The sequence below is a fragment of the Microtus pennsylvanicus genome, chromosome 8 (assembly GCF_037038515.1).
Source record: "Microtus pennsylvanicus isolate mMicPen1 chromosome 8, mMicPen1.hap1, whole genome shotgun sequence".
NCBI lineage: Eukaryota > Metazoa > Chordata > Mammalia > Rodentia > Cricetidae > Microtus > Microtus pennsylvanicus.
Window position 1 is genome coordinate 84314752 of NC_134586.1, and position 22455 is coordinate 84337206.

At 42.3% G+C, this 22455-nt stretch overlaps 1 protein-coding gene across 1 annotated transcript; it reads right to left on the reverse strand.

Annotated features, from left to right (window-relative positions):
• Positions 1 to 5399: 5399 nt before the first annotated feature.
• On the reverse strand, positions 5400 to 7799 carry Tigd2 (tigger transposable element derived 2). The gene has a single exon (XM_075983947.1). It carries the CDS (start codon positions 7274 to 7276, stop codon positions 5699 to 5701), a length of 1578 nt encoding a protein of 525 aa, XP_075840062.1. The 5' UTR covers positions 7277 to 7799; the 3' UTR covers positions 5400 to 5698.
• Positions 7800 to 22455: the final 14656 nt, after the last annotated feature.

Genomic DNA, 22455 nt, shown 5'->3' on the forward strand with positions numbered 1-22455 from the left:
ATTACACTTCAATTATATCACATTTCAGTCACATTTGTTATGACTTGATTTCCCCATATTCAAACTATACACTCAAGTCTCCTTACCACAAATACACTTAAATTCTGTAAGGGCAAGCTAAAAACTTACATGTGAGGAGAGCTTTCCAGGCCGTCATTGGAATCTGAGTCCCGTTCTTTTCTTTTACAGAACACTTCATTACAGCGCCTTCACAGTTCCTCTGTGTTACTGTGGCCAGGAGAGGACACAGACCTCTCTTCAATGCTTCGGAATAAATGGGGGCAATCTCTGAAATATTTCACCAGTAGCCCTCCAAACTGTCATGGCCATTTCAACCAAGGTTGTCAAGGTGGGGAGAACTTAAAATTAACATGTATCATTAAGAAAATCCCCATTACACAGATAGAAACGTGTCTGGAATGTGAGGACAGTCAATATTGTTTTCCCCATGATGGAAGTGTTTTTAAAATGTAGGATGCCAATTTAGCAACTAATTCTAATTTATAGAGGTGAAATTTTTTTTTCCAGAAAAAACTATACTCTATTTTTCATAGAAACTAATTCAAGTATTATATATAATATTCGGAAAACTTCCCATTACTACAATGGGAGGGTGAAACCCCTTTACTTATTACATGTCAGTGGTCCAAAAAGAAAATACAAATGCATTTATCTTAAGTCAACATTTGTTTATGTCACATAGATTATGAAAATCCTACAGAAGTCAATTGTCATGTTCATTGTTAAAGTCAGAAAATGCAAAATAATTCTGGGACTGGAGGTGTAGAACTCTTACCTAGCATGTGTGAAGTCTTAAGAGCATTCCCCAGTGGCAGAGAAAAATTAAGGTTGTTAACATACTATGTACATAACCTCAAACCAGCAACTGTCTGTTTGGTGGGAGGGGAGCTGAAAAGTTAATTGTGTTTTGTGTGTGAAACAATGTCTCAGGAGATCTAAAACTTTTGAAGAGTATGACAGAGTAGCTATGATTTTCATGGTCTTAGAAAAAACATCGATATCACATTTTGTTAGAAGTTATGATTCCCTTGAGAACCAAGCATTTTGGGTGGAGGTGAACTTCACAGGTTAACAGGATTGAATTTCGCACTCAATTTTCCTCTTGTAACTTAAAAAAAAAGGAACATTCCCAAATTGAATTAGATTATTAAATACCTGTACCAAAATTCCAAGTTATCTTATCTCCCAGAAATGTTATTTGTTGTGTGCTGTTGTCAGATAATATCATTACAGGGCTGGTGTGAAAATAAGAATTCTCAGATGTGTTTGTTTAGAGTTCTAGGAAAATCACACTCAAAACTGCAGTAGTTTTACCAAATAGTTCGTATCAACCTGTATAGTGGTTATTAAAATGAAAAACATTATGTCTTATTCATTTTATTATGTACCTAAAACACCTTTCATTTCTAGCTTTCAAAATTAAACCATTCTGGTATATTCTTGAAAACCACATATGGAGAGACTCTAGCATTCCCAGCACACCCAGAGTAGATTCCCACTGGGAAAGGTGGCTGGAAATACCCTGTAACCCAGACCAAGCTTCTTTTTATCAGAGGGAAATGGAATGATGTCCCCTTGAGGCAAGGACCTGGGAGTGGCAAGAACTTTCTGCACCTGATGGATTAACGACATTGGACTCCCTGGGTTTTACAGTGGAGACAGCTTTTCCTTTAATTACATACACTAGGCATGTTACCAGATACTAAGTGTTTCTTTTCAGTTCTTTTCTTTGTTTCTGATTTTGTCTTGTGGTAGGAATATCACAACCAGGGTTTTGTGCATGCTGGATAAGCACTCTGGCACTCAGCTACTATCTAGCTATCTAGCCTTTGCCTCTGGAAACAAGGTCTTGCTATGAAGCCCTTGCTTAAAAGGGAGATTCTCCTGCCTCTGCTTTCTGAGTTCTAGGATTCCAGGTGTATGTAACATGACTAGGCTCAGCACCGAAAGATGGTTTGAATGGTTTGGGCAGTGTGCCCCTGGATTCCTGAAGTCTGGATGTCCTTGATATGGAGGAATACATTTTTTTCCAAGGGCCCAAAGTGGGTGTCTTAGATGGGAGTGTTTGATTGGATGTCTGTCACCTACACTTGAGTCCCTTTCAACATGGCTGGTGCATTTCACAGGGTTGATGTGATCACAAAGTAAATGTTACCTTGCACAATATTCAGTTCCACCCGGTTACAGGCCTTGCTCCTCAGCGTCTACACTTAGGAGGGGTTCTAAAAGGAGCCAGGTATCATGCTGGGCACCGAGATGGTGAAGATCGGTTCAACCCTTAGTGGGACACCACTTACCATGCACTCGGCTAGTAGGCCACACTGCCCAACTTCACTCCCCTCCTGGATCCTAGTAACTCTGGTCTTGGTCAAATTACCTTCCTCCACTTTAGTCTTTAGGGAAACCATCGAGTTTTTCTTGTAATGTGGGATGTTTGGGGGTAAAAGGGCCCTGCAGCAGTCACTCTGGCGTGAGGGCGATAGTGGGAACAAAGCAAACGAGAACTAGTTCAGTCCAGTTGTCTCCAAACTCATCGATTCCACAGCAACCAGTGCTGTTGCTGCCGATGCTGCAGATGCCATGGTCCAAACCTGCTCTTTCCCTCCCCGGCTTGGCATTTCCATAAGCAGACTGTTTTTCTGCTTATACTACATGAGCTAACACCTGCCTTCTGCCACATGGAAAAGAACATCGACTTTAGCCCAGTTTTCCCAGACTGTGGCAAGGACAGGCTCTGCCTGTGTCTAATGACTTGATGGCCCCGTTAACATTAGACCAAAGGGTCTGTGCAGTGCAACATCCTCCCGCTTGTGCATACACCCCAGCCAGTATTCCCAGGGTGGGCCTCTGCCTGGAATCTCAACATAGGTCCTCAGACTCCTGGAAGTCTAAACAGTTACCACAGGCTGTGGCTCACTTTCAAGGAAGATCCTGGAAACAGCTTTCTCAACAGCCACTGGGGTACTTAAGGACTGTATATCAACATCTAGATAATGCCTATTTAACCTTCCCCCCTTTTATGCCCAAGAAAACCAAGATTCATGAAAGCACAGAAAGCTGCTAAGGTTACATACAGAAAGATCAGGGCAGCCAGCACTGGGGCTTCAAATCTGCTGGCCTCCAACAAACCTCTTGCTTGGAGTGTGGACATCTAGGTATACAAGATAACTTTACATCACTCATCATTAAGTGGCAATGTTTGTTTTTAAAATAATGATTTATCATTACTTTAAATCGAGTTAAAGAAAAAACTGGCACTAGAAACCTGAAGTAGCCGATTTTACTACACGGGCTGGAGTGAGTACACCTGGGGAATGGGCAGCCTTATGACAGTATAAGCTAACTAGTAGCTACAGCTCTCCTGAATAAACCGTACCGATTTCTAGTACCTGATGTGTGGCTCCAGCCTCAATACTCATCTGTGCAGAATTCCATTTCCTCAAGATTATCAGATAGGCAAAGCTGTACAGTTTGAGGAAGGCATGTTAACAATGAGATAAGAACTGTTGTTGGGCCAGGAGGCACACACTTTTAATCCCAGCGCTCAGGAGGCAGAGGCAGGTGGATGTCTGTGAATCTGAGGTCAGCCTGGTCTACAAAGAGAGCTCTAGGGGAGCCAGAGTTATTACAAAGTGAAACCCTGTCTTGAAAAAACAAAATGGGATGGAGCGGGGAGGGAGGGAAGAAGGGAGGGAGGGGTAGGGGAGAGGGAGGGAGAGGGAGGAAGAGAGGGAGAAATATATATATATATATATATATATATATATATAGAGAGAGAGAGAGAGAGAGAGAGAGAGAGAGAGAGAGAGAGAGAAAGAGAGAGAGAGGAACAGGAAAAGTTTGAGGGGGCTGGAGAGATAGAGAGATGGCCCAGTGCAGCTCTTCCAGAGGACCTGGTTCAACTCCCAGCACCCACATGGCAATTCACAACTATCTGTAACTCCAGTTCCATGACACTGGACACCTATGGCAAAATACCGATGCACATAAAATAAAAATCTTTTTAAAGATCTATTTTTAAAAAAAATAAAAAAGAAAAAATTGTCAGAGAAGACTTAGAAGTCTTCTGGAAACGGTATTTATAATCTAAAACCTCTGATCAAAGGGCAGAATATTATCAATCATAGCCTCAGGAAAAAAAATGTTATATGAAAGCTCAAAGTTCCTCTCAGACCACAAAGAATCTTATTCTCAACAGCTGGACCTGTCAGAACCAGTCTCCTGTGACATTTCCTTCGATTCTTTACACCAATTCTGTTACTGTAGCCTGATAAAATGAACTGCGTGCTGCTTCCTGCTAGCTTATGTATTTTAAAGAGATCGTATTGTTTCAATGGACAAGCCAATATTCAGATTTTCTTCTAGAGCAAATCTAACATTGATTTGCAACGTGCTAACAACAGCCTGGAACAATTCTGTTCCCTATTGCAACTTACCTGTCCTGTAGAGATCCCTGTACACTTAACCAAAAGACCTTGAGTGAGCAGGATTAACCCTTTAATTTTTATTGCAGTAATTATCACATTCAACTGAAACTACATATACTTTGTTCATCTTCCTTCCTGTGGAAGGAGTTTCCTAATGCAGAAACATCATTCTGAGTTCCACACTGGATCTGGTCAGTATTGCTGAAACCTACTTTCTGCAGTACAGGAACCACGGCTAACACTCAAGAATCGCTCCTTTCTAGGACCCAAGTATTAAAAGTCATATATTAACTCATTTAATCCTTACAAGCTCCGAGAAACAGGTAATTATCCTGTTTTAAAGATATGTGACAACCTTGGCCACGGTGATGTCACACATCAACATAGGGTTCTCCAGGACTTCCCGCATGGTCCACAATCTCCATATATGCTGACATTCTTGGCATTTCAAAAAAATACACTCCATGAAAAAAATGGTGTACTTTTTAAATTTTTATAGCATTACATAAATACCAACAAGCTTATTAAAAATTCCTGACACCCGTTTAAACAGGTTAAACAAAGCTTACCTATTACTTCTAAACACATTCTTTGGGAAATCAAAGCTCAGGTTCTTGGATTAAGGCTGACGTCCTTCCACACAAATGAAGAGCTTTCGTCAGGCAGAACAAAGCTGAAGTTCTGTGCCCTTCTCTCAGAACATTTACCTGCCTTTTCTTTCAATGCACTCAGAAATGGGCAACTTCAGTAGCTGGCTGCCTAAATTTTGCCAGAAAGGAATGCTGTATGCAAGGCTTTACACTACTATAATCCAGCTCACTGACATCACAGTACCATTCTTCAAGCACAAATACTGCTGAACTCTCTTAAATATTTCACCAATGAAAATGCTAAACTCATTCCCCAATATATTTTACTTTACAAACTGACATTCAGAAAAAGTCATCAAAATTAAATTTAAATAAGATTTATTGAGTGCCTGCAGTGTGCACAGCCCATCACTAGACATGGTGAAATTCAGACATACAACATATCCCAGCCTTGGATACCCTGTGATCTAATTAGTATAACACAGTGTAGAAATAATGAATTCCATGTCATTGCTCATTTGGGGACAACATTAAAGAGCTGTAATTTAAGTAATCTAAAGCGCCATCTAATTCTAAAATGATTCGTAACATTTATCTGGTCTTAGATAACACCACTGCAAACAAGTCAAAGATGAAAGCACATAGCAACAGAAAGGAACGCTATAGATGATTTTTATTTTGAATCCTCTGCTTTCTTCTTATAATGGTCCGAAGCCTCCGCAATACCAGCTTATCGGAGAGTAGCATGTCATCTTGTTGTTCTAGATAATCCAGCAAATTTTCAGTCCATTCAAGTGCAGCTTTGTGACTGATATGCTTGTCTGGATTTAGTTCTGATTTCCTAGTCTTCCTGGAAGGCTTTTGCTCAGCAGGCATAGCCTGGCTTTTAGTATCTACAATGTCAGCTAAGACCTGACAGTTTGAGTCACTGCTCCGAGGGTCAAACCACTGCTCAATATTTTCAATGTCAACATGTTCACAGTCTTCTGTATTCTGTAAAACTGTTGCTAAATTAGCAGCTAAAATGGCTCCTTCACCAATGTTCACGCTTGAATTTTCTTCATGGCCAGGGAAAAGCTTTTTCCATGCTCTGGTTATGGTATTTGATCTTATCATGTTCCAAGCTCTTGAGGCCTCATAAATTGCATCCAACACTGTCAAATTCTTCCAAAACATTTTTGGGTCATTTGCTTCATCCATGTATTTTTGGATAAGTCCTGCTCGGTAATATCTTTTGACTGTGGTTAAAACTCCTTGGCTCATAGGTTGAATGAGACTTGCTACATTTGGTGGCAAATATTTCACAATTATCCTGCTGTCATCTGAGCTCAACAGGTCTTGAGTTGGATGCGCTGAGGGGAAATCTAAAAGCAGTACTGCCTTTTCTCGAAGCCCTTTGGATTTCAGATGCTTCTGCACCTGTGGCACAAAACACTTCTCAAACCACTGTCTGAAAACAGACTGCTCGATCCATGCACTTTTTTGACTGAAGTAAGTGACAGGAAGGTTGGAAAGGTCAGTTCCCTTGAAGGCACGGGGTCTTTTTGCTTTCCCCACAACACAAAGATTAAGCTTATGTAAACCCGTGGCATTTGCACAACACATAACGATGATTCTCTCTCTGCTAGACCTATACTCCGAAGTATTCTGGTCAGTGTCAAAAGCCAATGCCCTTGGGGGTAGGCATTTCCAGAATAGTCCAGTTTGGTCAGCACCATAAATTTGTTCTGGTAAGAGACTTTCTCTTTCCATGAATTCCTGAAAGTTACCACAAAATTCACTGGCAGCAGTTTCATCCCCTTTTAATTTTGTTCCTTTACCAGCAGCCTTTGGAATGCCGTGGCGCTGCTTAAACCGAGTTAGCCAGCCTGATGAGGCATTAAAATCACCTTCCATCCCCAGGGCATCAAAGAAGAACTTGGCTTGTTTTGCACAGATAGTCCCAGACACTGGAATCCCGTCTGTTTTCTGTTGGTTAAACCACTCTATCATAACTCTATCAAGCTCCTCATATGTTGATGACTTCATAGATTTACGTTTGGACACCCCACTTGTAGGATCTGAACTGTTGGCATAATTTATAATTCTTTCTTTGTTTTTTTTAATGTCGCGAACTGTGGATTCGCCAATCCCATACACAACAGAAAGCTTTTTAAAAGAGTTGCCTTCTTCAAGCTTCTTAATAATGTCAAGTTTGTCTTTAATTGTCAACACCACACGCTTACGTTTCCCCAACATTTTAGTCTAATGTTTTAGACAATTAACAACCTAGATTTGAACATAAAGGGACTAGAAAATGGAGGCTTAAGAGCCCTCAGTCGTTACCTGGGACTTAGACGTGCAACAGTTTTCAAAGGAAGCCTGAGTCTCTTCACCTGCATTTTGGAACTTCAAGTTCCTATGACCAGGGAAAGCTCCAATTGGTCCTATTTTCTCTTCTTCCTCCTTGCTCTTTTCATAAAGGGCAGCCTTACTGGAAGCCAGAAGTTGAAACTATACTGCCCTACGAAGGGATCTAAAACAGTCTCACGGTGATCAACTTTTGCAGAATTTTTCTTTTCTTATGCTTGCAAACTTGACCTACAGAAAAGCGGAGCCGGAAGAATCACTGCCTGACTGTTGTCTTTGTCAGGCAGCCAAGTGTGTGAATGCTCTCTTCAAGGCAAGGACTCAAGTGAAAATCATAGCGACGGGAGGTGAGCTGTAGGGCTGCAAGTGGACAAGCAAACAACTCAGTACTTGAAACCAACAGAAACTTACACCTAATGGATTTGGCAGCTGAAAGGGAAACAGCGGAGAAGTGATGTCACATGATTCAAGAAAGAATAAAAAACTTCATTGGTGGAAATCAGGACTCAAGGCTGAGACTAGGGGGTGGTGGCAGGCTGGGTGAAGACCATACAGTAATCCTGGTGGACGACGATCTCCATGACCACAGAAGTAGCTGCTCGAGCCTCTGAAACCTACAGGAAAACACCAAACACGTTTTCTTTTCAGTATCAGTCCACGGTATTACTCGTACCTACCCCTGCAACTGTGTCGAGGACATCACTGCCTACCAACCAGACAGGTAACAGACAAATAACGCTCGCAGGCACCACCCGGGAGCTTGAGAGCCTACCTCCTGACACTACCAGGGCCTCTCCCCGCCCCGGCCAGCGAGCTCCGAGCCGGACGCTGGGTGAAAGTCGGCGACAGGGGGTCACGGCCGCAGCCCGGCAGCGGGAGAGCGGTCACCGGGCGCGCCAGACGCGGGAAAGCGGGGCGCCGGCATCGCGCCGCCTGACCGGCCGGAACGCAGAGACAGCAGCGGAGGTCTCCAGCGAAGGCGTCCCCGCCGGCCGCCACACAGCGAGCGCTCAACCGAGCCGCTCGGCAGAGCCGGAAGGCAGGGGATTAGGAGCGCGCGCGCGCCCCCGCAGGAACGTGGTGTCGACGAGGGGGCGGGGATGCGCGGGCGGGCGGGCGGGCTCGCGGAGGGGGCGGGACCTCTGCGGGGGAGGGGAGGGGCTTGGTCGATGCTCCGCCTCCGGACTCTCAGCCAGCCGCTGCCTGGAGCGGATGACCATTCCTCTGGCCACCAGGGGGCGTCACAGCCTCGTCCGCGGTGGCGGGGCTTTGCGGCTTAGGCCGGAATTGCAATGGCTGTGTCTGCTTTCCGGTTGAAGACCCAGGTCTCTAGGTGCCTAGGGAGCGCTCGGTGCCTGTTTCCAATCCTCTGCGGCTGCGGCGGCAGCGGCGCGGAGCCCAGTAGCCGGGCGGGCGGGCATGGCGGAGGGCGCAGAGGACCTAATGCGGGAGCATCCGTGGAAGGATCTGTCCCTGCTGTCAAAAGGGAATTTCAAGACTTTGATCTGGATCGGGTCCTGGCGCTGTCTTCTTCCGTCCCTCTATCTGTTGAATAATACCAAAAGAAAACAAAAAACTCATCTCCTCCACAATCGCCTAAACATATCATAACTTCTATTTCTCAAGACAACATTTTTACGAAAATTTTAGGGCTCCGAAACTGAGCATTCACTGTGCAAAGGAAGAATGTTGATTCCAAGCGCCCTTTCTGTCTCCCAGCCATATCTGCACCATTGTCCTCAGAATCTCACCCTTCCACTCTCTGGCGTGGTGGAAATCCCTTCATCTATTTGTGCTGTCACTGGATAAGTCCTAGTTTTGCCGTGAAAGTAGTCTTCCCACAACACTCCCCCGCTTCTAGCTGTCAACCTAGCAATCTTGGCAGTTCTGAATGACCATTTCGAGTAAAGTACAATTTCACGATGGTTTTACAATGCTTTAAACAGATTTCTTTCACCTCCTTGTTTCTAAACAGCATGAAACACTTGCAGCTGTTTACTCCTTGACAGACAGGAGAGCTGGCTGTCACAGACTGCCAACCTCCTGGGAATCATGCTGCAGGTAACCAAAAGGAAACCTGCCTGACTTTACCCTGTCCCCTCCTTTCTTGGCCTCCTGTGATCGCTTTGGCCTATGACATATAAATAAATAGATAAGTAGAAGAGGAGAAGGAGGAGGAGGAGGAGGAGGAGGAGGAGGAGGAGGAGGAGGAGGAGGAGGAGGAGGAGGAGGAGGAGGAGGAGGAGGAGGAGGAGGAGGAGAAGGAGGAGGAGGAGGAGGAGAAAGTAAATCCTACCTATCTGCCTCCCCCACTTACATTCTGAAAGCAAATCTCCTTCTCCATAGTGTTTTTGTGTCTTTGGGTGTCTCCCTGGTGGTTGTTTATTTTTTTATAGGTGTGTCCTGTCACTCAAATCTATTTAAGAGACTTTAACCAACACTCTACAATGGCTGTGCTTTTACAGGGTTTAGTTCTATCTGATAAATTATATCTCCTTTTGGTGGGGGGGTCAGGGAGGATAGGTTGTGGGTTGTTGCCAACTTAGAGTATAGGGTCACAAGTCGGGTGCTTAACAATGTGTAATATTATAATTGTGCATTATCATGCGTTTGTCGAATCACGTAGAAGGCACAATACAGAGAGTCAGGTTTGGTGCCAGCTACGGATGGTGTGTGGTAATAGGTTCCCAGCTGTGACAGGTTGTACCACTCTGGTGTAGGTGTTGACAATGGGGCAGCAGCAGGTATATGGAAAATCTGTCTTATATTCAGTTTTGCTGTGAATGTAAATTCCTTGAAGACACAATCCCACTCAGCTTAGCATGGTGCTAGATGCCAGTAGTCTTAGCTATTTGGGAAACAGTAGCAGGAGGATTACTTGTGCCCAGGGATTTGGGGCCAGCCTGAACAACCCAGGGAGACATGTTTCCAACAAAAAAGCAATAAATTTATTTCTACAAAGAGATGGTTCCAAAAAGTTCTTGTCTAGCATACATAGAACCCTGGGTTCTACCCCCCGTGCTGCATAAAATGGGGTATTGTAGTACATGGTGTTAATCCAGCACTTGGGATGTAGATACAGAAGGACCAGAAAGTCAAGATTATCCTAGGCAAGTGTGAGGCCAATGTGGGCTACAGAAGACTGTCGAAAGGAAAAAGGGAGAGAGAGAGAGAGAGAGAGAGAGAGAGAGAGAGAGAGAGAGGAAAAAAAGAAAGAAAGTAAAGTAAAAAAGAAAAAAAGCAAGCAAGTTAGATCCTCTTGTTTGTCAGAAGCCTTATTGGCCCCAGGAAATTTCTTATTCCCTCTCCTCTTTGGGTCATAGCTTCCCTCCATCTTGGTCTACTCTATCTGTCTTCTCATTTCCTAAGTCTCAGATCTCTTTCCTTTTTCCACAAATAATTTAGAAATCATCAGACTCTTTTTCACTTTATTATTGGAGTAAGCGTGTACTCTTTGTCTTGTATTCAGATAGTCTTAAAATTCATTGCAATTTATCTTTTAATCAAAAGATATGAGTCACGCAATTGCATTACATTCATACATGTAATCCCAGCACTCAAAAGGTAGGAAAATCAGGAAATTCAGTCCAGGTTACTAGCAAGTTCCAGGCAGTGGAACCCTGACTCAAACAAATAATAGAAAGACATCTTGTCTTCTATTAGTTCTTATTTCCTTCTAATACATACCATCACTTGATCCTTTAAGCACTTGGTGCAGTGGCTGTCATTTCTGATGACATATGACGCAAAGGCTAACTTAGTATGTAAATCTAGTAAACATTGTGGACAGAAGGGAAAGTTGGACCTACGTCATTCTGGCTTTAAAGCAGTGTGTTCTACCTGCATTACCAAACTGCCCAATGGAAATACACAACTCAAAGACACAAAAAGAAGAAAAAATGTACTAGGCTTATTTGTTCCTGCATAATTAAACTTGCCCTTTATTGAACTAGAATATTTAATATCAGTCTAGCAAAATGGTGTTTTAGTCATGAGAACACTATAAATCTACCATGGTCATTAGACACAGAACATGGTTCACTTGAAGTGCACATCTGAAAAAGTGCCAAGCAGCTGGTTTGTCCTCACAGTTGCCAACTTTTCAGCTGACCTGTGCAGATCTTTTTTGCTGGACCTGGGATCTGAGAACCTGAAAAAAAAAGGGGGGGAGGAGACTACAATCTAATGCTGTAGGCAATCTTACTTCAGGTTCAGTGTCTCTTACACATGAATGTAACAAAGAAATCAATGATACAAGGAAGTTTGAGTTCAGAAAAACATGTAAATAAACTGCTAAACATGTAAAGAAACATTCTAAATATTAACAGAACAGCCCTTGACCAGAAATTTCTCAGGACAGACTAATTTAAACACAATTATCTGACACATATCTGAAAAAGCATGAAAGCAAGGCAGAAGGCCATATCCAGGTTCAGGGTCCTATAGCTATGTTCTGACATCCAACAAAAACAAACATGTCATAAATTAAATGCAAATGTTTAACATAGGAGGCAAAAAAATCATGTCCAGGAACAAGCCAGGGAACAAAATACACCTGAGGTAAAAGGCCCTCTGCTTTTTATCCTGGAGCCTCACCCACAGTTCCCTAAGACATTGTGTACCATGGGCCTTTCTTTGGAGCATGTTCTGACAGTCAACTCTGATTCTCTTTCTTCTGAGCTAGCATCAGTGTGCATGTTATCTGTTTTTCTTCACACATAACAGTTTTGTAATGGAATGAGATTCCTGCAGGAGAGTAAATTTTTAATGTTGTCTCCTCTGTTGTTGTTTTTGTTTGCCTGTCCTTTATTAGTGATCCCCATGGTCTAGGATATTTTCCTTTGATACTGAATCAATTACTAGAATAAGCATCAGGTGACATCATAAATTCTTTACCATGCTGTAGTTTGTCTGAGTATTAAACCCATTTGGTATATAAAAATACTTTAAAAGTAGCCACTCCCGAGCTGGGCAGTGGTGGCGCACGCCTTTAATCCCAGCACTTGGGAGGTAGAGGCAGGCAGATCTCTGTGAGTTAGAGACCAGCCTGGTCTACCAGAGCTAGTTCCAGGACAGGCTCCAAAACCACAGAGAAACCCTGTCTCAAAAAAAAAAAAAAAAGTAGCCACTCCCAATTGAATTCAGTTCCTGTAGCCAGCTTTCGGTTTAAGAACGGTCAAGGTGACTTTGCCAGTTGGAACATGCTTCAGCTTTCTTCTGGAGGGTGTGTGTGTGTGTGGACAAAGAGAGCATGAATATTGCTCATTAATAAAATAAAAGCTTGCTCTTTGAAGTTTCTGTCATTGATAAAGTTACATTACTTTGTAATATTTAAAAAAGCCCCAGTTGGTCCATTTTATTGTAGAAATACCCTTTAGAATGATTAAAGTAGTGTTATATTATTTGGAACTTTCTGAACTCAGGCAAAAGAATAGGTTACATACAAGAAAGTCCTAGATCTTTGAAAAGGGTGATAATAAGATAAAGAAGCAGTGGATTCTTTGTTTTAAACACACATTTTAATTAAATTTGCCTTTAGTTGATGAATAAAAACATAAAATGAAGCTGTAATGTTCCAGTACATGTAATATATTGTATAATGTTTAGGTCAGGTTAGACATACCAGTCTTTCCAAATATCATTTTCTTTGCAATGATCGGGATCAAACCCAGTGTTTGTTCATGTCATGCAAATGCCTTTCTAGAAGTTTCATATCTTGGAATCACTCTTTAATCAATTTTAACTTGATTTTTATAATTGCCGAGTGATAGATACCCAGTTTCATTAACTTGCATGTGGACACCATTTTTCCAGTGTCATCAATGGAAAACATGATATTTGGCTCCTTAGTTACTGTTCTATTGCTAGGAGGAGACACCGTGACAAAAACAACATATAAAAGAACACATTTATTGGGGCTCACAGTTGCAGGGGATTAGAATTCTATAACCATCATGGTGATGGCAAGTGTAGCAATACACAGGCAGCCATGGTATTAGAGCAATAGTCAGTGAATAGTGAGGAAAGGGATGTACACTAACAAGGAATGGTGTGACAAATCTCTGAGAATCATTCCCAAACTGTTCAACTAACTGGTACCAAGCATTCAGATATACGTATCTGCAGGGGCCTGTCTTGGTCACTGTTCTGGTGCCATGAAAAGACACCCTAATCATGGTATGTCTTATAAAAGAAAGCCTGCTAACAGTTTCAGAGGTTCAGTTCATTATCACCATGTCAAGGAGTACTACAGCACGCAGGCAGACATGGTGCTGGAGAAGTAGCTGCGAGTTCTACATCTGGATCTGCAGGCAGTAGGAGGAGACTGACCGTGGGCCTGGCTTGAGCTTTAGAAACCTTAAAGTGCACCCTGAAGATAGACCTCCTCCAGCAAGGTCACACCTATTCAAACAAGGTCACACCTCCTCATCCTTCTCAAGTAGTGCCACTCCCTAATGACTGAACAGTCAAATATATATGTGTATGGGGGCTGTTCCAATTCACACCACCACAGAGGCTTGTCTTAGTTACTTTTCTCTTGCTTGGAAGAGGCGTCATAACCAAAGCTACTTTTATAAAAGGAAACATTTAAGCAGGGGCTGGTTTACAATTTCAAAGGATTAGTCTATTGTCATCGTGATGGGAAGCAGGCAGGCATGGCGCCAGAGTTGAGAGCTCTACTTACTACCCCACAGGCAGAAAGCAGGGAACACTGGGTCTGCACCCAGAAACACACTTCCTCCAATAAGGTCTCATCTTTGAATCCTTCTAATCCTCACAATTCTATTCCAGGGTAATTCATAAAAGAAAATGTTCATATTGGGGCTCGCGGTTCCAAAGGCCTTCTATGACCATCATGGTGGAGAACATGGCGTCAGGCAAGCAAACATGTTGCTGGAGCAGTAGCTGAGAGCTTACTTCCTGATTTACAAGCATGAGACAGTACAGGAGGAGAACACAAGTGAGTGCCTATGGGGACCATTTTTATTCAAACCTCTACATTTCATTCCCTGGCCTCCATAGGCCTGTAGCCATATTGTGCAAAATACTTTTAGCTCAGTTTCAAAGGCCCTACAGTCTTTCAGCTTCAACACTCTTTCAAAATCCAAAGTTTAAATCTTTTCTGAGACTCAAGGCAATCTCTTAACTGTAACCTCTGTAAAAGCAAAATAAAAAAGCAAATCACATACTTTCAACACACAATGGCATAGAATATGCATTACTATTCCCCATTCCAAAAGAGAGGAAAGGGAGCACAGTGAGGAAATACTGGACATAAGCAAGACCAGTAGGCCACACTCCAAACCCTGCATCTCCATGTCTGATGCCAAAGTGCTCCTCAGAATGCCAACTCTGTTCAGATTTGTTGACTGCAATATACTTCTTTCTCTTGAACTGGTGATTCCATGGCCATTAAGCATTCAAATGTATGAGCCTGTGGGGCTATTGTCACAAGAACATTAATTTCAATATTACTCAAAGATAAGGCATATAAAAGTTCAAGGTGATCTTGCTGCTAAAATGATGTTGAGCCCAGACATGACAGCTTGACCATAGAACTCTAGGACCCTGCTTTTCCCTCCCATGGCTCACTAGCTTTTCTTCCATATAACTCCTAACTCTTTCTCTAATACCCTAAGCAGTCATAGCTGTACTCACATTTTCTTTATTTTATTATTTTTTGGATTTATTTATTTGTATTTTATATATGTTAATGCTTTGCCTGCATGTATATGAATCACTTGTGTGCTTGGTACACACAGAGGCAGAAGAGGGAAGACATCAGATGCTAGGAAACGAAGTTACAGACAGTCGAGAGCTACCATCTGGGTGCTGGGAACTAAAGTTGGGCCCTTTGTAAGAGCAACAAGTGCCCTCAATTACTGATCCCTATCTTCAGCCCCTTTACTCCCACTTTTTTTCTCATGGCTCTTAGGCAATACTTATTCTTTGTCCTAATATCTAGATGGATCCCAAGGTTTTCCAAGAAAAGTCAAGACTTATTAAATACTGAACATGCAAACAGTGCAAATGTGTGCTGTGAAGCTTACAACGACGTCAAGGAAAATTTGTGGTTTGCCGTGTCTTTCAAAGATTTTGAAGCTTGGAGAGGTGGATAGAGGTTCCCATACTAACGAAATGTAGCAGTGGCTTAAACCAGGACCATGTGTGTACACATAGAGAAGCAGGGCAGGTTCTGAAGGCTAGACTGTTGGTATCGGGGGAGGGCACTGGAATGTGAGTTCCTCAACTAGAACTAAGACTCAGATATTTCTGGCTAGAATAAGATAGAGGAAAGGTTCTAGATTGGGAAACCATATGCCTGAGTTTGTTTTCCAGTTGCAGTGACAAATGTCAAGAAAAAAAGCCAGTTAAGGAGGAAAGAGTTTATTTGGCTTAAAGGTTACAGTCCATCAATATGGGAAGTCAAATAGGAAATCAAGGCAGGAACATAGAGGCAAGAACTAAATCAGAGGCAATGGAAAAATGTTCTTACTGGCTTGCTTCTTCCTGATTTTTCAACTGCCTTTCTTATACAGCCTAAGCTTCTGGTTCAGGAGTACCAATGCCAACAGTGGGTTGAGCACTCCAGCATCAATTAGCAATGAAAAAAATAAATACCTCACAGACATGGCCACAGGCCAGGCTAATAGAGGCTATTCCTCAATTGAGAGTATCTCTTCCTAGCTATGTCCAGATTTGTATCAAGAAAACAAAAATCTAAACAGCAATCTAGTTTCATTTGTAGAATTGAAAATTTCCATTTATTCTATAACAAATTATCAAAAACTCAATGATTTAAAACAACAGTGTTGTGTTACACTACAGTTTTGGAGGTTGGAATCTGCATTCAGCTTTCCTGGTGTGAAAATGAAGTCCCTGGCCAGGCGGTGGTGGTGCACGCCTTTAATCCCAGCACTTGGGAGGCAGAGGCAGGTGGATCTCTGTGAGTTCGAGACCAGCCTGGTCTACAAGAGCTAGTTCCAGGAGAGGATCCAAAACCACAGAGAAACCCTGTATCGAAAAAAAAAGAGCAAAAAAAAAATGAAGTCCCTGTTGGATTCTTTTTATTATTATTACTCATAATGTATTTTCATTTATTTAATTTCTCCTTGTGACCCCTTTCTCCTCCAACAACAAGGGGACTGGCCCAAGCACCACTGTTGTCATCATTATTATAGCCCTAGCTCCTTGTAGTATTCTTTTCCTTAGTAGCCGTGGGTCCTAGGAGAAAGTCATCTCTACTCCAAAATGGCATCTTGTCTTTCTGGATGAGTGGGCAAGAGAGTTACTGGAAGGCACCTGGGAGGGGGGGGTTGGAAGTACTGCTCTCTGATAAACACCCACATTGGTAAACAAGAGAATTCTTGCATTTGGTGGAGGGGACACATTTAGTTACTTCCTCTCAGGTTTCCTAAGATAGAATTTTAATTCCTTGTTTTATGAGCATACATAAAATGCACGTGTACCCACTGTACTTCTAATAATTATAGCTAAGCAGGGTACAAGAAATAGAGTATTACTTGAACTCTGAACTATGTTGTGTATTTCTTCCTGGGGAAATATTAAGAAATATCTATTCACCCCAGAAAGAAGGGTACCAATAGTATATCCAAGTCCAGCTTGGTAAATCAATGCATTGATTCAAGTTACTTATAGAGGCTTCGGGTACACAAAGGTCAGAAAGTTCTCTAGACACTTTACAGGCAGTGCATTTCCAAAGAAGAATCTGCCCCATTCAGTTGCTTACCCCTTCTATAGCCTCATGAAGAACAGGATCCTGGTGTGGTTCTCATGAAGGCACTGGAAGGCCTGTGACTCTTATAAACTGATCATTTCCTTCAGGAGGGAATAATAGGCTCAAGCTTGTAAGGGCCTCATGATCCTGGTGTACAGCCTCCTTCACTCCATTAATTTTAATAGTCCTGACCTCATGTGGGTTGTGTGCAGCTGCTCTGCTTCAAGATGAAATAGAATTGTCAAACCAGGAGGATACAGATACATAACACGCGTGTGTGCGCGGGCACACACACACATACACACACATACACACACATACACACACCCACTTAAGGACTGTCGTAGACATGCTGTGTCAGAGGCATAAACCTGTATCATCTTTCCACTGGGTAAGAACCGATTGAATAACAAGAAATTCATAAAGTATATGGGTTCAGTGGCTGCATTTTGCCATGTAGTTCTGTTTTTCCTGGACAGCAGTCAATTAGAAAACAGGCTCTTTTATTCCTTTCTTAATTGTTAACTCTCCACTCCTATCACACAGTAAATATATCTCTGTAGGTTGCAGAATGGACACAAGAAGATTAAAGAGGTTGCAGCAGGGTCCAAGGGATCCTAAGAGGCCTAATAAAAGACAAGCGGAAGACTACAAGATGCACAGAGAATTTCCATGGGAGCTGACTTTACTGGAGGTCTGCAGGAGGCATCAGCCAAGTTTACCACACCAGCATGAGCTTTGCTTCAGAGTTCAGTTGAACTAAAGTATGAAGTGTGGGCCTATGAAGACTGTAACGGTGCTGTGCAGAACTAGGACCCAGACTGCCGAACAGGGGGATGGGTGGACAATTCAAGTAGGTAGCAGCAACAGGGGGACAGAACCAACACAAAGCTCCTGGGACAGTTAGACGTTCTCCGGTGCACAGAGGATGGGTCAATGGCGCCATAGCCGTTGTGTTAATGTGGGAGTATTGAACCATTCCCTTACGCTGGTGTATTTTTCCATAAGCTTAAATGGTCTTAATTTGCTGATAAACTCACAGTGTGATACTGTTTTCTCTTTCATAATGAAGTGTAGAGTTAGCCTGTGTTATTAGTTATTTTGCTCATTGCTGTGGCAAAATACCCTAACAAAGGTAATTTAAAGCAGGAAGGGTTTATTTTCGCTCATAGTTTGAGTGGGCAATGCACTTCAGTGGAGGTGCGAGGGGGAGAGGGAGGAGGAGGGAGCATGGCAGTGGGGGCATGAAACAGCTGCTCACATTAAGTCTGCAGTCAGAGAGCAGAAAGTTATGAATGGGGACCACTCAGTTCCTGTTCTCCTTTTCATCACCGAAGTTTGTTTCCTCTCCAGCCATGGGGTTTCGGCTAGGTTCATGGTATCGGGTATATATTCACACGGCACAGGCCTACAATTCAGTCTGCAAGTGACCAGTTACCCCTAAATAGTCCAGCCTCTACAGTACGAGCGGATACTGGTAAGGAACTGTGTTAATAACTCGAGCACTTCCTATCTGGCTGACCAAACTCATACCTTTGACCATGTGATCATCAAAGATACACTTCAAGGAAAGCAGCTCAACTCGGCACTTGGCCTTTCACCCTCCCAAAGAAAATGAGAGGTGTGACATTAAAGAGGAGGAAATACAATGTCACGGCAGTGACAGACTCCCACAGCAGCCAGTCAAACAAAATTCTGCATTGACTTCCGGCTGCCGGTGTCAAAGACACATCTCTCTACATTATCTTATGGGATTCTTAAAACAGTCCAATGTGTGGGTTATTATTGCATGCATCAGACAAGGATATGGCTTCGATAGGTAGAAAATTTTGTAAGTCAGCTTGCCTAGTGTGAGGACGGTCTAATTGGTCTCTGTCTTCCACATACTCTATGCTTGACTCTGCTGATGTGACTGTGTGGGGCATGGGGCAGCCTTCCTTCCTCTTGCCTTTGAGTCTCTCTAAAGACACCCCCTTGATCTGTGAGGCTAATGTTCTGCTCTGAGCATAAACAACATTGGTCAAGCAAGACTTCGTAATTTCAGATGTTAGGATGTCCCGACGATGCCAGCCCTATGAGGGCAGTATGGATGTGCCTCTGTGGAAGGGTGCTTGCACAGTGATTGGACATTTCTTCCAAGCAATTTAAAGAGAATATGTTACTTTCCCTCCCGCTTGTGCATTCAGACGACAGCTTCAGTAGTGACACAACTCTGTTACTGAGAAGTCTCTTTGAAGAGCTCTTCGCGATCTCCAAAATTTTAACTGATGAAAATCTGTTCTTTCCATGAAAATTGACAGGGTAGTGAAATAAACAATCTGTGCTGTCCACTTACATATGAAAGTTAGCAACATTAAATCTGTGTTCACCTCCGCCTCTGTGTCTGTACTTGAGTATTTTATGTGTGTGTTTTCTAGATATGTTGTATTTATAATGAAATATTTGACGACGTCATCGTTTCTGTTACATTTTCCTTTTCTCAAGTATGCCCCTCATAATGATGCAAACTATTATCAAAGGTGGAAGGAGGAAGGTCAGAACTTCATGAAGTTCAAGTTTGTGTAAAGTTACCAGAAAGACCTCGGCCAGCCTGGGCTACATCAGCCTGCCTGTAGGAAAGGACTATTGCATGTACAACATGTTGGCTCTTTCATTGTTACTATACCTCAAGCATTTGTAACCATTCTCATACTGAAAGCATATCAAATCTGAAACTTCATGAATTGACTTGGAAAGACAATTGACTGCTTTTGTTTTAATTAGTAAACGTTACTGTTTTAAGTAGTGATTGCTTACAGAAAATGAACAGAAAGCACCCAGTTACCATATACTCCCTCACCGCCACTTTTCAAACTTCCCGTGTTAGAAATATGGTGCATGATGCAATGTGTTTGTTATAATTGATAGCTAATCCTGGGTTCCTGGTTCACTTTTAGTTTATTTTTCTGTGGTTTTGATAAATATATAATGATATGTATTCTGGGCTTGACTGATTTTTTTTTGTAGGTTCTTCTAACCTGGTCCACTTCCTGGCACGTTTGCTGTGTCTGGAAGGTAGATGTAGAGTCTGCTTGTTATCAGCCTAAACATGTTTGGCAAGAACACATTGTAAATAATGAGCTGTTCATTCTGTATGCTGTCGGGAACAAGCAGTCCCAACTTCTTCATGATTGCTCGTTAGAAAGTTGATGTTCTGAGTAAAAAGGGTTGGGTGACTGTCGGCAGATACACCAGTAAAGATAAACTTGAAAATTTTCTTCTTGATGACTGAAAGTCTCATTCTCCCAAGAGCTTGAGTCTGAAGGCAGGGGCTCGTGTCTATATATAGCTACTAACCTTCAGCACAAGGTTTTCTTCCTTTGGTCCCTTAGTTTTACATAACTGGTCCTATTGACAGATGGCCGTGAAAGCAAAGACTTTTTTTTTAAGTGCTTGTGAGCGTGTCTGTGACTGAATCACCACTCAAATCATTTGAGAGTCACCCTGTTGATGGGTTTGTCAAAGGCCTCCTCTAGTCAGGTCCTACCATAAAAAACCAGATCCACATCTGAGTGAATCTGTCTTAAAGAGACCATGAAAACTGGGCACTATGGTGCGCTCCTGCAGTTCCAGGTATTTGAAAGACTGAGGTAGAAGAAATTACCGTAAACCTGGGCAGCATAAAGACTGTACCTTTCAACTAGACAGATAAGAAAGAAAGAAAGAAAGAAAGAAAGAAAGAAAGAAAGAAAGAAAGAAAGAAAGAGAAAGACAAAGAAGTAGGCACTGTCACCTACAGGAATATAGACTTCCATTTATGTTATGTATACTGATCCTTACAGCATATTTTTTAATTTTTACCAGTTCCTTCTTGGAGGCAGAATTAAAACTGAGTCCTCTGTATGGAGTTTCCTGAGCATGACTCCTGTCTATATGGCATAGTTGAGCCACCAGGCACGTATCCTAGCTCCTCTGCATCCTGTGCCTTCTGCAAAGTGGAGGTGCACTGGTCTATCTGACTTCCTCGTATTTTGTATTAGGATTTGATATGTGAAACCCCTGGAATACCTAGAACAGTGACTGCTCTGTTATATCACACAGAAAAGCTAGTCGTCATTCTTCTTATTGCTCCTCTTTTCTTATGTTTCCCCTCCTTTGTTCTGTGTGTGTGTATGTGTGTGTGTGTGTGCGCGCGCGCGCATGTGTGTGTATGTGTGTGCATTCAATTTTGAGAAGATGGATTCCTATGTGGCCCATTTGTCTTAAACCTGTGTCCCTTTATCCACAGCCTCCAAAGCACTCAGAATATAAAATCATTTGCCACTGTGTTCAGCTAAAGTGAGCTGTTTTGTTTCCTTTTTTCTTTGAACTTTGTTAAGAATCAAACTCACTGTACCAAATGTGCATAGCAAGTGCTCCATCATTGAATTCTATCCCTAGCCTTGATTTCCTCCTATTTTCTAAGACCCTTGTTTTCTATTTACGCTGATTACATTTTTCAAGGTTTTTTTTTAATGCCCTAGTATGCCTTCTTGTAGCACAAATGTGGGCCTGGACAGTTTCAGGCCAGAGCTATTTTCTGGGAATTCTCAGAGCAGCGCACTCAGAGGCACAACTGAAGTAGGGCAGGTTCCGGCAAGGCAAGAGAACCATGTCATCGCAGCATGGAGGTGGGAGGAGTTAGCAACTGTCTTGTGATCAGTTTTCTTTGTAACAAGCCGCTTTATGTTTGAGTGGCCTGTAGGACAAGGTCACGGTTCATCACATTGTGGGAGCACAAAGAAAGGTGTGCTGCTTTTCTGCTCATGTAGGCACTCAGGGACAGACCTAATGTGGTGCGCATTTCATACTCAAATGATACAGGGTTGTGTTTGTTTGTTTGTTTGTTTTGGTTTATCAAGACAGGGTTTCTCTGTGTAACAGTCATAATTGTCCTGGAACTCACTCTGTAGACCAGGTTGGTCTCAAATTCACAGAGATCTGCCTGCCTCTAGCTCTTGAGTGCTGGGATTAAGAAATGCGCAATATAAGGAATTTTTATATGAACAAGATTTTGCTCACTTAGTAGCTCTTTCCTGTTATTTTAGTTTCTGTGAGTGAAATGGTTGTAAGATGTATATTTAGAAGGTAATGATGCTGTTGTGATTTTAAGGTATAAACAATTTTGCTTTAAATGGAACTATTGTTTATTTCTAAATGAATTCTATTTTTCTGTGGCTAAGGACTACCAAATAATTCCTGTTACTTATTGGAAAGGACATATTGGGTTCATTCTAAACTGTGATTAATTTTTAATAGTTCAGCATAAACTGCCCTTACTGATTTTTCTTAGGTGACTTCACTGTAGAGG